This window comes from Pseudoliparis swirei, chromosome 20 (assembly GCF_029220125.1).
Source record: "Pseudoliparis swirei isolate HS2019 ecotype Mariana Trench chromosome 20, NWPU_hadal_v1, whole genome shotgun sequence".
Taxonomy (NCBI): Eukaryota; Metazoa; Chordata; class Actinopteri; order Perciformes; family Liparidae; genus Pseudoliparis; species Pseudoliparis swirei.
In genome coordinates, this window is record NC_079407.1 from 22,893,407 (window position 1) to 22,910,116 (window position 16,710).

General features: G+C 48.9%; 1 protein-coding gene and 1 long non-coding RNA gene across 2 annotated transcripts; both read left to right on the forward strand.

Moving 5' to 3' along the window:
* The first annotated feature begins 10,653 nt into the window (after positions 1 to 10,653).
* Positions 10,654 to 11,486, forward strand: LOC130210561 (uncharacterized). Its single transcript, XR_008834832.1, has 3 exons — positions 10,654 to 10,819; positions 11,087 to 11,119; positions 11,223 to 11,486. It is a non-coding gene; the product is annotated as an uncharacterized LOC130210561 (long non-coding RNA).
* Positions 11,487 to 12,128: 642 nt separating this feature from the next.
* On the forward strand, positions 12,129 to 16,413 carry LOC130210559 (uncharacterized). Its single transcript, XM_056440979.1, has 2 exons — positions 12,129 to 12,179; positions 14,376 to 16,413. The coding sequence occupies exon 2, from the start codon at positions 14,440 to 14,442 to the stop codon at positions 15,607 to 15,609; it is 1,170 nt and encodes a 389-aa protein (XP_056296954.1). The 5' UTR covers positions 12,129 to 12,179; positions 14,376 to 14,439; the 3' UTR covers positions 15,610 to 16,413.
* The last annotated feature ends 297 nt before the right edge of the window (positions 16,414 to 16,710 follow it).

A 16,710-nucleotide genomic window follows, 5' to 3' on the forward strand; every position in this document is an offset into this window, starting at 1 on the left:
CATGGCCCACTTGGCTCTCAGGGAAGGGATACAACAACATCCACACGAGACCAGGATGCCTAAAAGTACTGCTAGTGACATGAATAGGGGTGATTAATGCCTTTCCATTTGCCAAAGGTGGCCTTCCCTAACCAGCTGAGAATGGATTGGCCAATTCCTAGATGCTGCATGCATCTCCTCTTGGAGAGGGCTTTAAGCATGGTACAATTTGGCTCTGATGCCCAAACCCATCGGGGCAGTGTTGTGGGATGACAGTGCAGCATAAGTCTCTCAAACATAGCTATTCTCCGCCTCTCTTCACTAACAGCATGTCCCAGCGCCATTCCTATTCCTTGGAATAGCCACATGGTGGAGGTGAGGCCCAATTGTTCTACCAGTTGCTTCAAGCCGCCAGCGTGCAGTGATTGGTCAAATCTAAAGGAGGGTATACCATATGTAATTAATTCTATCCACATTCTTTATGGGGTGACTGGGAAGATTGCAGCGATCAGTGGCAAATTCTCAAAGCCGGTGACTATGTTGTCTACTAATTTGTAACTCATAAAGGGGACTTCCTCGGGAATCCCTATCGCATCCATGTACGTGGGGTTGTTTGATTAACTAACTCTCTTTTTAAGTATGTGTCTAAGCTCATGCGCTGGGTGAGTCTCTATGTACAGGTGAGTTTCTTGAGTCAGCCTGGTTCCTCTATTAATTTGGTGGGGCTGCTAAGCGGACTAATACACAGATCCCTGTGGTCTCGCTTGCATTCAGTGTCATTCAGAGTCTCAGCCCTCCACAATACCAATATAGTCCATTTCTTGCCTCTGGTCCTATCTTTTTTCTCGGAGGGCGATAAATTTACCATTGTCTGAGATCTATTTTTCCCACATTAACTCTGGCTCTTGTACTAGTAAAATTGAAGCATGTGTATCCTATGGGGGGCCCCTTTACTCAGGGAGAATGGTCCAGTCTCTGTGTTCACCGGTAAAGGGGAAAAATGGCTGCTAGCGTGATGCAGTTCCTGGGTGGCTTGTTTGAACAAGCAGCCATCATGCAAGCATAACCCCTCAAGCGTCTGTTGGCGGGAACAATGGGGGCGGGACTGTTCCCAGTTAATTTCAAAGTACCTAGCTACAAACTCTTCATCCTCCCAATATCTTGGTCTTGTGCTGACCTTATATTACTCAATTCAGCCAAATGTCATTGCCATAACCTGTATTCCTCTCTATCACTTGCTGTGGGGTCCAGATGGAGAGGGTCTGTGTTATGACCTTAAAGTCCCTTTGATGAATAGATAGATAGATATATACTTTATTAATCCCCAAGGAAATTTATCAGGTCAATGCTGGCCACACTTTTAAAGATAAAAAAACAGAAACTTTACAAAATATAAGAAGGGTTAGGGTGATCATGGCAGAGTGAACTGTTATGGAGCCTCCTTAGCCGTCGTGAGAATGTTCTCCTGTATCTCTCCTTGTGGCATGGGCGTGAGGAGCGATCTGGAGAAAGTACTCCTCTGTCCCTGTGGGAGGAGGTGGTGGAGGGTGGTCCGGGTTGTCAATATGGACACCAGTTTCCTTCAGCGACTCCTCTCCACCCACCTGTTCCAGGTACTCCAGCTGGCAAACCCGATTGATGAGAGCCAGCCTTTGACGCCAGTTTGTTGCAAGGCGAAAGGCTGGTGTCTTGGCCTCGATGTCTGCTCCCCCAGCAGACAATGGCAAAGTGCCAGCACTGGCGACAACCGACTGGTAGAATAACTCAGCATCTTGCTGCACCACGTTGAAAGGATGAAGCTTTCTCGGGAAAAGAGGCGACTCATCCCTTCTTGTACTGGCGTTGATGTTGGCCTTCCAGTTCAGTCGGCTGTATAGATGGAGAAGCGGCCCAGTACTTGTACTCCTCCTGTGTCCACGATCCACTCCCAGGACACTCAGAGGTGTAAGGCTGTCGCCTTCCTCCTGGGAAAGTCCACCACCATCTCTCTGGTCTTGGCCACGTTCAGCCGCGGAGGTGGTTCTCATGTGCCCACTTTGAAGTCACTCACCACTGCCCTGTATACTCCTCCTCGTCCAGCCCTAATACACCCCGACCACTGCAGAATCAACAAGGTACTTCTGCAGATGGCATGACTCCCTGTTGTACTGGAAGTCACTGGTGTACAGGAGGTGAGAGGAAGGAGACAGAACAGATTCCCTGTGGGGCTCCAACATCACTGACCACCGTTCCAGACAGCACATGGCCCATTCTGACAAAAGCTGTGGTCTGCCTGTGAGGTAATCAGTGATCCAGGAGGATGGTGGACGCGTCCACGTACACCGCAGCTTCTCACTCAGCAGCAGTGGCTGGATGGTGTTAAATGCACTGGAGAAGTCAAAGTGACTCTACAGAGACGCCCGGTTCCATCCAGGTGCGATTGAGCTCGAATTGCAGCCAGGTAGATGATGGCGTGATCGTCCCACTCCCATGTGGGCTGGTAAGCAAATGGTGCAGAGGGTCCAGCGATGATTTCACCTCTTTCACGGCGGAGGTGGGCCAAGACCAGCCTCTCAGCACCTTCATCACATGGGAGGTGAGAGGCGACCCGGTGCGGTGATCGTTGAGGCCAGATGGTGCTGACTTCTTTGGGACAGGGACCAGGCCGGCGTCTTCCACAGCACCGGGACTTCCCCAGCCTCAGGCTGAGGTTGAAGGCGCTGCAGGACACCAGACAGCTGGAGTGGGCGCATGGGTCTTTTAGGACCCTGGGGACTGATGCCATGGGGACCTTCAGCTCTCTTTCGCTGAGTGTAAGTTTCTCCAGCTGTCTTCTCACTAATTGGTCAGTACGTCACAGAGAGAGGGGAGGAGGCCCATTGTTGTGAGGCTGGGTGGGATGTGCAGCTCAGCAGGGGACAGAGGGAGGAGGTGTTTGGGAGGTGTGATGTGTGGAGGAGGCCCAGGGGAGGCTGTGGAATGAACCTGTTGAAAAACAGTTGAGCTAATTTGGCCTCTCCAGGAGCCCCTGGCTGTCTCCCTCCCACCTTGAAGCCAGTTATCTAGCTTCTGCAGACCACACCTCCCTTGTATTTGTTCAGCTGGAGTTTGGCCTCCAGCTTCCTCCTGTAAAGGTCCTTGCCCTCCTGAGCCACCTTCAGGTTGCAGCTGGGCTTATCCTCAGCTCATCCACTGTCTCCAGACCTGAAGGCAGCTTTCTTCATGTTAAGAGCGCCTTCAGGTCCCTGGTGATCCAGGGCTTTGTTGTTAGAATGAGCGCACAGTCCGTGATGGGATGGTGGTGTGTTGCAGAACTTGATGTATTCCGTGATGCAGTCGGTCCATGCCTGTTGATGTGTCCTCCTCGTGCGGTCCACAACACATCCCAGTCAAACGTTGACTGGAAGCAGTCCTGTAGGCGTCGTAACCTCCAGAGACCACCTCCTCACAGTCCTGGTGGTCACGGCAGCCTCTTCACCAGAGGAACATGCCACCTGGGTGTCAAGCCGGACCAGGTCATGATCAGACCTGCGAGGGGGGGGGGGTGGGCGCTGTATCATCGTCCTTAGTATTAGCATACAGCAGTCAGAGGTTTATTGTTCCTAGTTGGGCAGTCTATGTATTGATGGAAGGTTGGCGGAGCTTTATCCAGTGTGGTGTGTAGTTAAAGTCACCAGTGATAGCCATAGATGCTCAGGCTGATGATTCCAGCAGGCAGACACAGTGGAGTGGATGGTGTCCCCAGCTTCCTCCAGCGTCAGCTGATGGCAGCTGCGTGCCGACAACCAAAATGGCAGATGATAGAACTCTCTCGGCAAATAAAATGCGGTTGCATCCCACGACCAACAGTTCAATGTTGGGCAGACCTGGCGCTCCTTCACGCACACATGGTCGGGTGGCACCACCCGTTCATTTCCACATAAACAGCGATCCGCCCCCTCTTCTTACCGCTCTGTATGGCGTCTCTGTCAGCCGAACAGTCCTGAAGCCGGGCAAAACTGGCGCTGTGATCCGGATAGTCGCGTGCAGCCACGTCTCAGTGAAGCTGAGGAGACTGCTCTCCACGGAAGACCCTCTCGGTCGTACCAGCGGCGCCTTGAGCTCATCCGTCTTATTCGCCAAAAGACCTCCACGTTCCCGTTATGATCGGTGATGCCGAGGGTTTTGTATCTCACCGTTTTAGCCCTCCAGCCGGCACCCGCTACAAGCGTATGAGCGGGCCTTCTCCCAATAGCTCCAGCGGGATCACCAGGTCTTTCTCCAGGCAGAAGCACGGCCTGCACAGCAGCGATCAGCTGCGCGCGCGGTAGGCTGCAACAGTCCCAGTCATTGTTATGCTGCGGCTCACCGATACTCACGACAAAGTGAACAAAAGCCACAGTAGAAGTATCGAAAAAAGTAGTTATGGTCCAGTGTCCGACCGTAACTAAGACAAACGTGAAAGAAAAGAAGAAGAAAAGGGGAAAAGTGCAAAAAAAAGACAATAAAATAAAAGCAAAACGCCACTACTGAAACAAGCAGCCGTTGGCACAGCGCTTCCTCCTACATATATTTGCAGCCTCCGGGGGCTCGTCCGGGATCTGACTCTCCTCGGGGGGGTCGTAGATGTTAATCTGTATGCCTACCAGGGGGTCTTTTTCTACTGCGTCAACTCCTAGTAGGAAGAAGATGCGGTCCCGTCCCGCCGAGCTGCTGCTGATTCTATCTAATGAAAGGGTGATGGGGATGGAACCTTGGTTAAAGTTTTTCTGAAAGCTTATCTGTTCCCACCATGTTCTCTTATCTGTGGTGAGATGACTCATAGTAGGTATCCACGCTCCCGTGTATTTAGTTACCATGCCCCAGTTTTTACAAGACTTTCCTGTGCCCCGTCTGTATTCACCATCTCTCTCACAGTCCCACACTAGTGTGGGCTCTGCAGAGATATAAGTCATAGCCTCCATGCTAATGGGTTCCTTGACATCCAATTACCTCACATAAGTCAAAGGTGAAGGACGTGGTACTGTTCCTGGTGTAGTTAAGTAGCCAGTATGCGTCGCATGCTCTCATGTGTTTGGGGCTGGCTGCAGGGGATCTCTTTACTCTATTTAGTTCTGGGTTGCGTGGCGTGAAGTGTTTAGCTAGTAGGATGGCGTCGTGTGAGTCTATCTATCTTTATGTGCTCTTTCCAGGCGAATCCTCCTAATATAACTAGCACCAACAGACCGCAGGCTACTGCTATTATGGCTGTTGTTTTTGTTCCAAAACCCATCTCCTTTAGGGTTCGAGGTTGAAACCTCCTTGTTTCTGCCGGATTGGCATCGGGGTCGCCGAAGCAGCGTCTAATTGCTCTTGGTATTTCCCTCGACATTCTGTAAGTCTGCTCTGACCTCCGTCAGGGACCTAGTGGGGGCGTTAGCTGGGATGCAATGTGTTAAGTGGTGCCAAGGTGCTCCTGATTTACCTTTGACCTGGACCCCGAGTGTGTCGTAATTTCCTTCACCTCGTACGGACCCAGTCCACCTAGGCTGAGTCCACTTTCTTTTGTGAACTTTGACCCCGGGACCAGTCGCCAATTTTGACCTTACTCTGTTTTGTTCTTCCTCCGCTGGTGTCGCATGGGCCTGGACACCTGCAGGAAGAGCTTTAGTAAGGGATGTTAGCTTTTTCATGTAGTCACTCATTTCGATCATTTAGACATCCAGAGGCGGCACGTGACCTCCGTCTCTGGGTGGCCCTGGCATTGGTCTTCCCGTCAGTATTTCATGAGGGGTCAAATGCGTTTTGGCACCTGGTGATGTTCTCATGGACATCAGAGCTAAAGGTAATGCTTGAACACACGTCAACTTGGTTCCCTCACAGGCCTTAGCTATCTTTCCTTTGATTGTTTGATTCGCTCTTTCTACCAGACCTTGAGATTGAGGATGATACACTGAACCATATTTATGGGAAATCCCCAGTGAGGCCTCAACTTCTGCCAGCAGTTTGCTGTTAAAATGTGCTCCATTGTCTGATCTGATTACTCTGGGTATTCCGTACCTGGGTATGAGTTCATTTCTCAGCCACTTTACCACGGAAAGCGAGTCTTCTTTTCTGGTCGGGATTGCCTCCACCCACTTGGAGAACCTATCTACCATTACCAACAGATATCTCTTTCCTGCGACTACATTATCTGGTCCCATGTCTGTGTAGTCTATCATGATTTCTTGGAAGCATGCTGAGGGAACAGGGTAGGATCCCATGGGGGACTGGAACGGCTTCTTTGCATTGTGGTTTCCACAAACTGTACATTCATCACAATACAAATTTACCATACTCTCCATATGTGGATGCCACCATAGGTGATTGATATTCATCAATGTTCTCTTTTTTCCTTCATGTGTGAGGCCGTGTGCATCTTTTAACAGAAGGGGCACGAGCTGGGCAGGAGCCACTATTCGGCCATCATGGCTTCTCCATAGTCCCTCTTTAGAGGTGGAGTCTCTGGTTGCTCCTTTTCTTCCCCATGACGACCACTCATAAGGTCCTGCTTTAACTTGTATTTCCACTAACTCGTTCTCAGTTAGTTCAGTCTGTTGTGGTAGTTCTGGTCGGCATATCATCTGTCTTGGCACATAGCCTCCTGCTGCTTTGGCTGCAGCGTCTGCTGCGTCATTTCCTTTGCTGACATTGTCGTTGGTGTTTTTGTCATGTCCTTTACATTTCATCACGGCTACTTTTCTGGGCAGCTGTACTGCGTCTAGTAGCTGTTCCATCTGAGCTCTGTGTTTGATTGGTTGGTCACTCGAGGTGATAAAATGTCGTCTGACCCATGCAGGGCCGTCAATATGTACAGCTCCATGTGCATACGCAGAGTCTGTGTAAATATTGGCTGTCTTTCCTGTGGCCAGAGTCAGTGCTTGAGTCAGGGCGATTACTTCTGCAACCTGTGCTGATGCTGGTTGTGGTAATACGCCTTCTTTCCTGATCTCATATTCACCTTCTTCAGTCTGCTCTACCACTGCATATGATGCTTTGTTTCCTTCCTGTGTCCTATAGCAACAGCCGTCACTGAATAGGGTCATGTCTGGGTCTGTTAAGGGGGTGTTATGCAGGTCTATCCTTAGCTTGTTCTCTTTTACTGCGTGTTCTTCACACACATGTGGGGGACCATTCGTGACTCTGTCTGCCATGTTGTTTAGTCCTGTCTCATAGGTTACATTAGAGGCCGTACAGGTGTTATGGAGCTTGGTCTTTCTGGCTGAGCTGAATGTGAATTCTTTGCTCAGCAAAAATGCTGCCACACCATGTGCTGTGTGTATCATTACTTCATGTCCCATGGTTATGTGTGCGGTTTTATCTAGTGCCTTGGCTACTGATGCCACATATCTTCCGCATGTGGTTTGTCCTGTCTCTACTACATCTAATTTAGATGAGTGGTACAATAATACACACCTGTCCCCTCTTTGTTTCTGATACAGGATGGCATTGACAAAGCCATTCCTTTCAGAAACATCAAGGTGAAAGGGAGAGCCATAATCAGGGCTCCTGAGGGCCGCAGCTTGGGACAAAATCTGTTTAACGTTCGAAAAGGCCTCTGAGGCCTCTGATGTCCAATCCAAGGTGGCTGTCATGTTTCTTGGACCTGCAATGCGCACTATGTCCCTTAGGGGGGCTGTCACTCCTGTGTAGTCTGGTACATGTGAACGGCTGTAACCAGTTAGGGGAAATGAGAGCATTTCTGCGACTGTCTGTGGCTTGGTGTGGTGTAGGATGCTTTCTCTTTGGCTGTTAGTTATAGTGAGTCCTTCTGCTGAAATCTGTCTGCCTAGAAAGGTAACCTGTCGTCTGCAGCACTGCACTTTTTCTCTTTTGACTTTGTAGCCCTTATCTGATAATAGGGTCAAGAGTGCCAGGGTCACGTCCAGACACAGCTCAGCTGTTTCTGCCGCTAGCAGTAGGTCGTCAACATACTGAATTAACACAACACCTGCTGGGATCGTTAGCACAGACAAATGTTCCTTCAGTGCTTTGTTGAACAGACCGGGGGAGTCCCTGTATCCTTGTGGTAACACAGAGTAGGTGTAGCGTTTACCATCATGTGTAAATGCAAAATAGGGTTGACTTTCAACCGCCAGAGGTATGGAAAAGAATGCATTCGCCAAGTCTATGACAGTGAAGTATGTCATAGTGGGTCGCAAATTAGTCAGCGTCAGATGTGGGTCTGGAACGGGGAATGGGTCAGGTATCGTGGCGTCATTAATTGGTTTTAAGTCCTGCACCATTCGCCATCCTTTTCCTTGTGCTTTCGGGACTGGTAGAATGGGGGTGTTATAGGCTGACTGACATTGGTAAATTACACCAGCTTTCATCAGTCCATCCATGGTGGGCTGGATGCCTTGTATTTTCTCCGGGCTTAGTCTGTATTGAGACCTCCAAACCGGCCGGGTGGGGTCTTTCAATCGTACCACTACTGGTGGCGCGTCAATGTGGCCAACATCAAAAGCTGAGGTGGTCCACAATCTGTCGGGTACCTGAGACAACATGGTGGGGGCTGAGGGGTGATCTGTACAGGGGAGACCATGGTGTCTAGGAACAGGAATAGTGGAAGAAATCACATTTTGGAAAGTTGGGATAACATTTTTATTCTGAACAATTTTAAACAATCAAACATTTACAAAACATCTTCCGAAAGAGGCAGAGCGAGCATCTCCTCGTCAGTGATGTCTGAGAAACGCAAGGAAGCAGATTGTTAAAGGAATTCATTGTTTATGGGATGAGCAGCAAGGGTAATATGAATGAAATTTTTGTTAGAAAACCAGGTTGGATCATATTTACCATCTTGAGTTGATGTAATCTGCTTCGGCTCTAGACGGCGAATGCGGTCATTTTTTTTGCCGATTTCTGTGTTGAGGAATCGATTGCGCTGTTCACTCTGCCTTGCTTGCCGGGTCAAGATGGCAATGTAATCTGCTGCCTCACTACATGTCTCCAGGCAGGACAGGTATATGTCTTTCCTGGAGACAGCTTCATCCCTGATGGCATACTGTCGGTGAAAAAACGCAGAATATGATGAACCATGTGAGAGAATGAATCTTCAATTATCAGGTGATATGAGGACACAAGCCGTACTTACACTCAATAACTGAAATCCCCTCACAATCGCCTTGCCTTTGGGGTCATTTGGCGCCTGAAACTTAGATGGCGATGGGAAGGCCATTGCTATGATAAAACAGGAAAAACGTTTATGAGGAATAACATGATGTATACATGTATGTTGACATTTGCATGACTTTCCTTGCACTGAAATTATCAAAGGATCAAATTTGTAATTTGTGAAATTGGGCTATACAAATAAACTGAATTGAATTGAATTGAATTACATGCCCTTGTCCAACACTGAATCCATAACAGTCACTACAGTTTTTATCGCTGCATTAGTGTTTTCACACGGCCATTTTACTGCTGCAGGTTACGTGTTCCACGTGGTCGCAATGTAGCTCCAGGTATTACAATGTTATTAACTAACCGTCACACAATGTGCACACGGTTAGCCCTAATAAGAATTTATATAACCGTTCTCACTGCTGAACACATTTGCTGTGTAACGTGATACAGAACAAGAAAATACATGAATCAAACACATACATCCATACTCTTGAAACATGACTTACTTTTCGCGAAGATGCCGTAGGAGTGGCTGCAGTTCGGAACGTGATCTTGGACCTCACGTTCCAAACTCCGCGAGACTTGGGCAAGTCACGTCATACCACTCATTACAATACACGTCTTTTAAGAACAGTTACTATGAATATACATAATGAGAAAGTGTACAGATAAAAGCTACACGTTGTTAGGAGCTTCTGAAATTAACTTAAAAACAATTTTAATACAATATGTGGAGTAAAGTATATATGAAACACATGCGTCACAGCGACCCGCCTCTCCTCTGCTCCGACCAATCACATTCAAGCATTTCTCACCAATGGCAGACTTCCTTTTCACCTTAAATGCGTGTCGGACTATCGACATTTTCTTTCCGGACAAATCTCGCTGATCGTAAACTGCTTTTCAAAGAGCAGAAAGGATTATACGAAGTTTGTGTTTTGAGAAGTGGGATTTTTATCTGCAAAGGTGAGTTCTGCGATTTGCTCAATAATGTCGTGAGATTACTGGAACGCGTCTGAACATTCCGAGCTGTTTAACTCGTGTGTCCTTTAGCTAACTACTTTGTTGTCAAGGTTAGCTTGCTGTTAGCTAGATGCCCCCCCCCCCCTCCCCAACACGGAGCGATGCGCGCGCCGACATCGAAACTATACGGTGATGCGCGCGCACCCCCCCCCCCCTGCCCGTGTCCCCCCCCCCCCCCCTCAACAACTCTGCCCGCGCTCGCTCAGCCGTGATGAGCACACCTCAGCAGGCCCGGGGTGGGTAATCGGGAAAATCGGGAGAGTTCCCGGTGGGCCGCTTCACTTTTGGGCCGGTCGAGAATGTTATTTGTTGACTTTTGTCACGTTAGTCCATCTTCTCTTAAAGTGGGCTACACACGTTCCGCATTCTGACAGCGTAGCCTCTAAATGGGTTACCGTGCGAGGAAGTTCACCCCTCCCAAATATTAGAGTTGGTTCAGTCCATTATGGAATTGTTCCCCTCTCTCATTGGATTGCAATTCATATCTTAGCGTTTTTAGATGATAGAGTTTTGCTTATCTTTTCCATTTATACATTTCCTGACACATCCCGTGTCCAGCTGTTCATCTCTCTAGTGCAGACACTATAGAGATGTTTGGACTGCAGTATAATGAGCATGGTTGCCCCCAGTTCCTGTGGACTGGGACCAGCACAGGACCAAGACTGCCCGACCTCCTCCAGAGCAGTGCATCCACTGCACAGTCATCGTAATGGTGCTCAGTATTAATTATTAATATTATGACAATATTTGAATTTTATTTTAAGCAAATCTGTAACTTTCTTTAAAATAATTACACTGCAGTCTTGTTATTGGTGACCTCAGCTAGGCCCAGAATTATTTTCATGAGATATCACCATGCGGATTTCGAATGAATTCAATTTAAAGTTAGCGAAAAATAAATATTATTAATATTATGACAATATTTGAATTTTATTTAAAGCAAATCCGTTACTTTCTTGTTTATTCTGTTTCTTTATAGGACGTGGCACTAAGGAGGATTGTCCAGCCGCAGGTTTGTTATGTTATTGTGCTTTGAAGTTTATGAATCATACCAGTATTTGCTTTTTGAAGAGACCAATTGACACCATTATTGTTTCTGCAATTTTGTTTTCCAGATGACGCTGAAGAACCGTTACAAGTCGCTAACACCAGTCTGCTTCAGCAGCTTGGTTGAAATGGAGATGATGATGCACTGTGCCCAACTAATCATACACGTGATGCCTTGAGAGGTCGGGGTCAGATTGTGAGTACTCCTCTGTTTTCCTGATCCGATGTGAGGTCAAAGGTCAGGGATGTCTATGTGTCCAGATTGTAATGCACTCCGAGACAAATTTGTAAATTGTGAAAATGGGCTATACAAATAAACTGAATTGAATTGAGACGTCAGTGCACAACTCAAGACGACAAGCATTTATGCATTTTACATCGAATTTACATGACGTGGTCTATACTTCACGTCGGGACACACGACGCATGAATATGTTCACGTAGTTAAAGCGCCACCTAGTGGCTGAACTGGACTTTGTCGAATCCGCCCCAAACTTGTCGCGCTCGTTACAAGTCGCGGCCCGAGTCGAGTCCGACCGCGCCGGGTCCTCGGCGCCGGGTCCTCGGCGCCGGCTCCCCCGACCGGCGCGGGTGAGCGAGGACCCGTTCGACGCTGCTTGTAGCTAAGGCCTGTGAGGGAACCAAGTTGACGTGGGTTCAAGCATTACCTTTAGCTCTGATGTCCATGAGAACATCACCAGGTGCCAAAACGCATTTGACCCCTCATGAAATACTGACGGGAAGACCAATGCCAGGGCCACCCAGAGACGGAGGTCACGTGCCGCCTCTGGATGTCCAAATGATCGAAATGAGTGACTACATGAAAAAGCTAACATCCCTTACCAAAGCTCTCTCCCTGCAGGTGTCCAGGGCCCATGCGACACCAGCGGAGGAAGAACAACAGAGTAAGGTCAAAATTGGCGACTGGGTCAGGGTCAAAGTTCACAAAAGAAAGTGGACTCAGCCTAGGTGGACTGGTCCGTACGAGGTGAAGGAAATTACGACACACTCGGTCCAGGTCAAAGGTAAATCAGGAGCACCTTGGCACCACTTAACACATTGCATCCCAGCTAACGCCCCCACTAGGTCCCTGACGGAGGTCAGAGCAGACTTACAGAATGTCGAGGGAAGTACCAAGAGCAATTAGACGCTGCTTCGGCGACCCCGATGCCAATCCGGCAGAAACAAGGAGGTTTCAACCTCGAACCCTAAAGGAGATGGGTTTTGGAACAAAAACAACAGCCATAATAGCAGTAGCCTGCGGTCTGTTGGTGCTAGTTATATTAGGAGGATTCGCCTGGAAAGAGCACATAAAGATAGATAGACTCACACACGCCATCCTACTAGCTAAACACTTCACGCCACGCAACCCAGAACTAAATAGAGTAAAGAGATCCCCTGCAGCCAGCCCCAAACACATGAGAGCATGCGACGCATACTGGATACTTAACTACCCCAGGAACAGTACCACGTCCTTCACCTTTGACTTATGTGAGGTAATTGGATGTCAAGGGAACCCGTTAGCATGGAGTGGCTATGACTTATATCTCTGTGCAGAGCCCACAATAGTGTGGGACTGTGAGAGAGATGGTGAATACAGAAGGGGCACAGGAAAGTCTTGTAAAAACTGGGGCATGGTAACTAAATACACGGGAGCGTGGATACCTACTATGAGTCATCTCACCACAGATAGGAGAACATGGTGGGAACAGATAAGCTTTCAGAAAAACTTTAACCACGGTTCCATCCCCATCACCCTTTCATTAGATAGAATCAGCAGCAGCTCGGCAGGACGGGACCGCATCTTCTTCCTACTGGGAGTTGACGCAGTAGAAAAAGACCCCCTGGTAGGCATACAGATTAACATCTACGACCCCCCCGAGGAGAGTCAGATCCCGGACGAGCCCCCGGAGGCTGCAAAGGACTTTAAGGTCATAACACAGGACTTCTCCCATCTGACCCCACAGCAAGTGATAGAGAGGAATACAGGTTATGGCAATGACAACATTTGGCTGAATTGGATAATACAGTCAGCACAAGACCAAGACATGGGAGGATGTATAGCTTGTGCTAGTGCACGCCCGAAATTAATCACCAGCCCCGCCCCATTGTTCCCCGAAACAGACGCCGAGGGTTATGCTTGCATGATGGCGCTGTTCAAACAAGCCACCCCAGGGAACTGCACTACGCTAGCAGCCATTTTTCCCCCTTTACCGAGGAACACAGAGACTGGACCATTCTCCCCTTATAAAGGGGCCCCCCATAGATACACATGCTTCAATTTTACTAGTACAAGAGCCAGAGTTAATGTGGGAAAAATAGATCCTGAATGGTGCAATCGCACGTCCTCCGGAGAAAAGATAGGACCAGAGGCAAGAAATGGACTATATTGGTATTGTGGAGGGCTGAGACTCTTAATGACACTGAATGCAAACGAGACCACAGGGATCTGTGCATTAGTCCGTTTAGCAGCCCCACTCAAATTAATAGGAACCAGGCTGACTCAAGAAACTCACCTCGCACAGAGACTCACCCAGCGCAGACGCAGACACGTAATGAGAAAAAGAGAGTTAGTTAATCAAAACAACCCCACGTACATGGATGCGATAGGGATTCCCCGAGGAGTCCCCGATGAATATAAACTAGCAGACAACATAGCCACCGGCTTTGAGAATTTGCCACTGATCTCTGCAATCTTCCCAGTCACCCCCATAAAGAATGTGGATAGAATTAATTACATTTGGTATACCCTCTTAAGATTGACCAATCACACACGCGATGGCTTGGAAGCAACCGCAGAACAATTGGCCCCCACCTCCACCATGGCGATTCAGAATAGAATGGCGCTGGACATGCTGTTAGCAGAGAAAGGTGGAGTGTGCGCCATGTTTGGAGACTTATGCTGCACTGTCATCCCCAACAACACTGCCCCGGATGGTTCTATGACCAGAGCCATTACCCAGCTTAAAGCCCTCTCCAAGGAGATGCATGAAGCATCAGGAATTGACAATCCATTCTCCAGCTGGTTAGAGGCCACCTTTGGCAAATGGAAGGCATTAATCACCTCCCTATTCATGTCAATAGCAGTACTTTTAGGCATCCTGGTCTCGTGTGGATGTTGTTGTATCCCCTTCCTGAGAGCCATGGTGGCCAGGCTCATCGCAGCAGCACTAACAAAAGAAAAGCCTCCTCCACCCTATGAACAGTGTCCCTTGCTCCAGGCCGACCAGGACGATCCAGACGAGATCAAGTTCGAGACCACCGGATAAAGACCCAACGACAGCCATGGACGACGTTGACCCACAGGGAGCAGACATCACAGACGAGGACCAGGAGTACCAGGAGGACGCAGACGACGTCACAGAGAAAGACGCAGACGACATCACAGACGAGGACCAGGAGTACCAGGAGGACGCAGACGATGCTGTCGCAGACGAGGATGAAGCAGACGATGCTGTCGCAGACCAGGATGAAGCAGACGATGCTGTCGCAGACCAGGATGAAGCAGACGATGCTGTCGCAGACCAGGACGAGGCAGACGACTTTGACCCAGCCAGGGTTGAAGCAGATGGGATGCAGCGGGGACAGGATCGTCAACCAGTTTTCAGGCTGCCAGCCTGCACCCCATCATCGGCCGTCAGAGTGCAAGACCCGGGCCAGCCTAACCACCCTCAATTTCACCTCTTTCCTTCCACACCTACACATTACAGATTCAATACATGCAGACCCTGTGACTTCCCCGAGATCGAAGAGTTAGGTGGGTGGGTCGGAGTGCCACACGACAGGAGCCACGCCCCTATTCCCATCACGAACCGAAAGAGACTCTCACCTGGAGAAGCAGGTATCGTGACAGAGCCGCTGTACGCGATATGGCACGAGAATTATCAGTACCTACAACGTTGGGCTATCACACATCCCTTTTTCACTGGTTACCCTCCCGCAAACAGTCTCACAGGGTTGCAGATCCTATGGGATCTCAGTTTAGGCAACGCCCAGAAGGACAAACTTCAGGTCAGACAGTACAACTGGCCATACCAAGCAGTCGAGGACTGGGCGGTCATTAGTACGGTAACACAGTGCTCCACGGTTTCTGGCCTACAGATAACTCTGGGTATGGATGTTGTGATATGTACCGGAGCTCCCTGTCCCTTTGACATAGCCCCAACTTTCTATGGGATGAAAGAATGGGAGAGCGTGTCACAAAATGGACTTGAGCTCCATACAAGCAGGCCTCAGTACCCGCCTTCTTCCCCTCCCGTTCTCCGTTGGGCACAGCGAGAGCGAGAGGAGAGGGAAGCAGCCCCTCTCCTTCCCCCACCGGATGCTAGGGAGATAGCCGGGGACAGGGAGATCCATAGGCGCCTGGCAAAGAAAATAAAGTTCTACCAGACAATGGCACGTAGCCGTGCAGTGCGGCCAGGCCAAGATGAAGATCTGGCATGGGAAGGGAAATAAATATTCCCGGAATAAGGGTTCACATCCAGCGGATGTGAAAAGAGGGATTTGTTAAGAATATATATTCTAGTTTAGCATAGCCTAGTATTGTTTGCATAAATATTATGTGTAAGATGGAAAACACTGAATGAGAGTTGAATACCTCGGCAGGGCAATCTGGTGTCTGACGGATCTAAAGAAAGATAGCAGTGTCACCTAAGGAATGTTGATGTAAACCCCCCTTCTGCACTGCACTCATTAAAAAGGATGACTAGAGAAAGAGCTCATTGTATTCAGTGTTTAGAAAGAGCAATCACAGTCCTTACCTCGTTGGGAGGATAGATAACAAGGGTCCAGATGGGACCATTTATTCTCCTTCTTAGACATTTTAAGTCCTCACTGTCTCTCCACACTGACCCCCCCTTTCACCGATCCCCCTCGCACGCACACACTCACACGCGGGAAGAAGCCCCCCCCAGTGTGTGAACGACCTTCGGAGAGAATCCAGGCCTCATCCCTGAAGAGATAAGGCCCGAAGGGAGTCGTCTTGCAAGACAGGGACTACGGAATCAACACTCTTCTTCTCTTTTTTCACCTCTTCTATTACCATACATTCATGTGCGGGCCACAACATCCAATGAAGGGACGGCAGAGGCGGGAGCTGGCAACAAGAACCAATGAGAAGACACCGCCCCCTTATGCTCATGTCCAATCAGAACTGTTCTTTCCTGCTATTTAAGATGGCCGCTCACTAGGAGCGGGCATCCCTTCTGCAGCCCTGAAGCCATTGGTGACAGGTTTGGATTTGGGTCCATGCATGATTGTCTATTTTGTATCTTGATTTTGAATAAACGCTTTATAGATTTAAAGTAAAAGTCTGTTGTTATTTCTTCCAGTGAGTCCTGTCCAGGTGGTGTGTCGATTTCCAACTCTAACACTGCCCTGACAATCAGGGAACGGGCAACCCAGTGCATTTCCAACTTAGTTCGGGAACAATGACCCGAACGTAGCTCATTTCCTGCGCACTAAGTACTTAAGCCCAGCACACCTGTTTATCTCACCTCGACTCTACATCCCCCGACCCCTTTGTTAAACATATCGTACTCTCTCACTCAGTGCGTT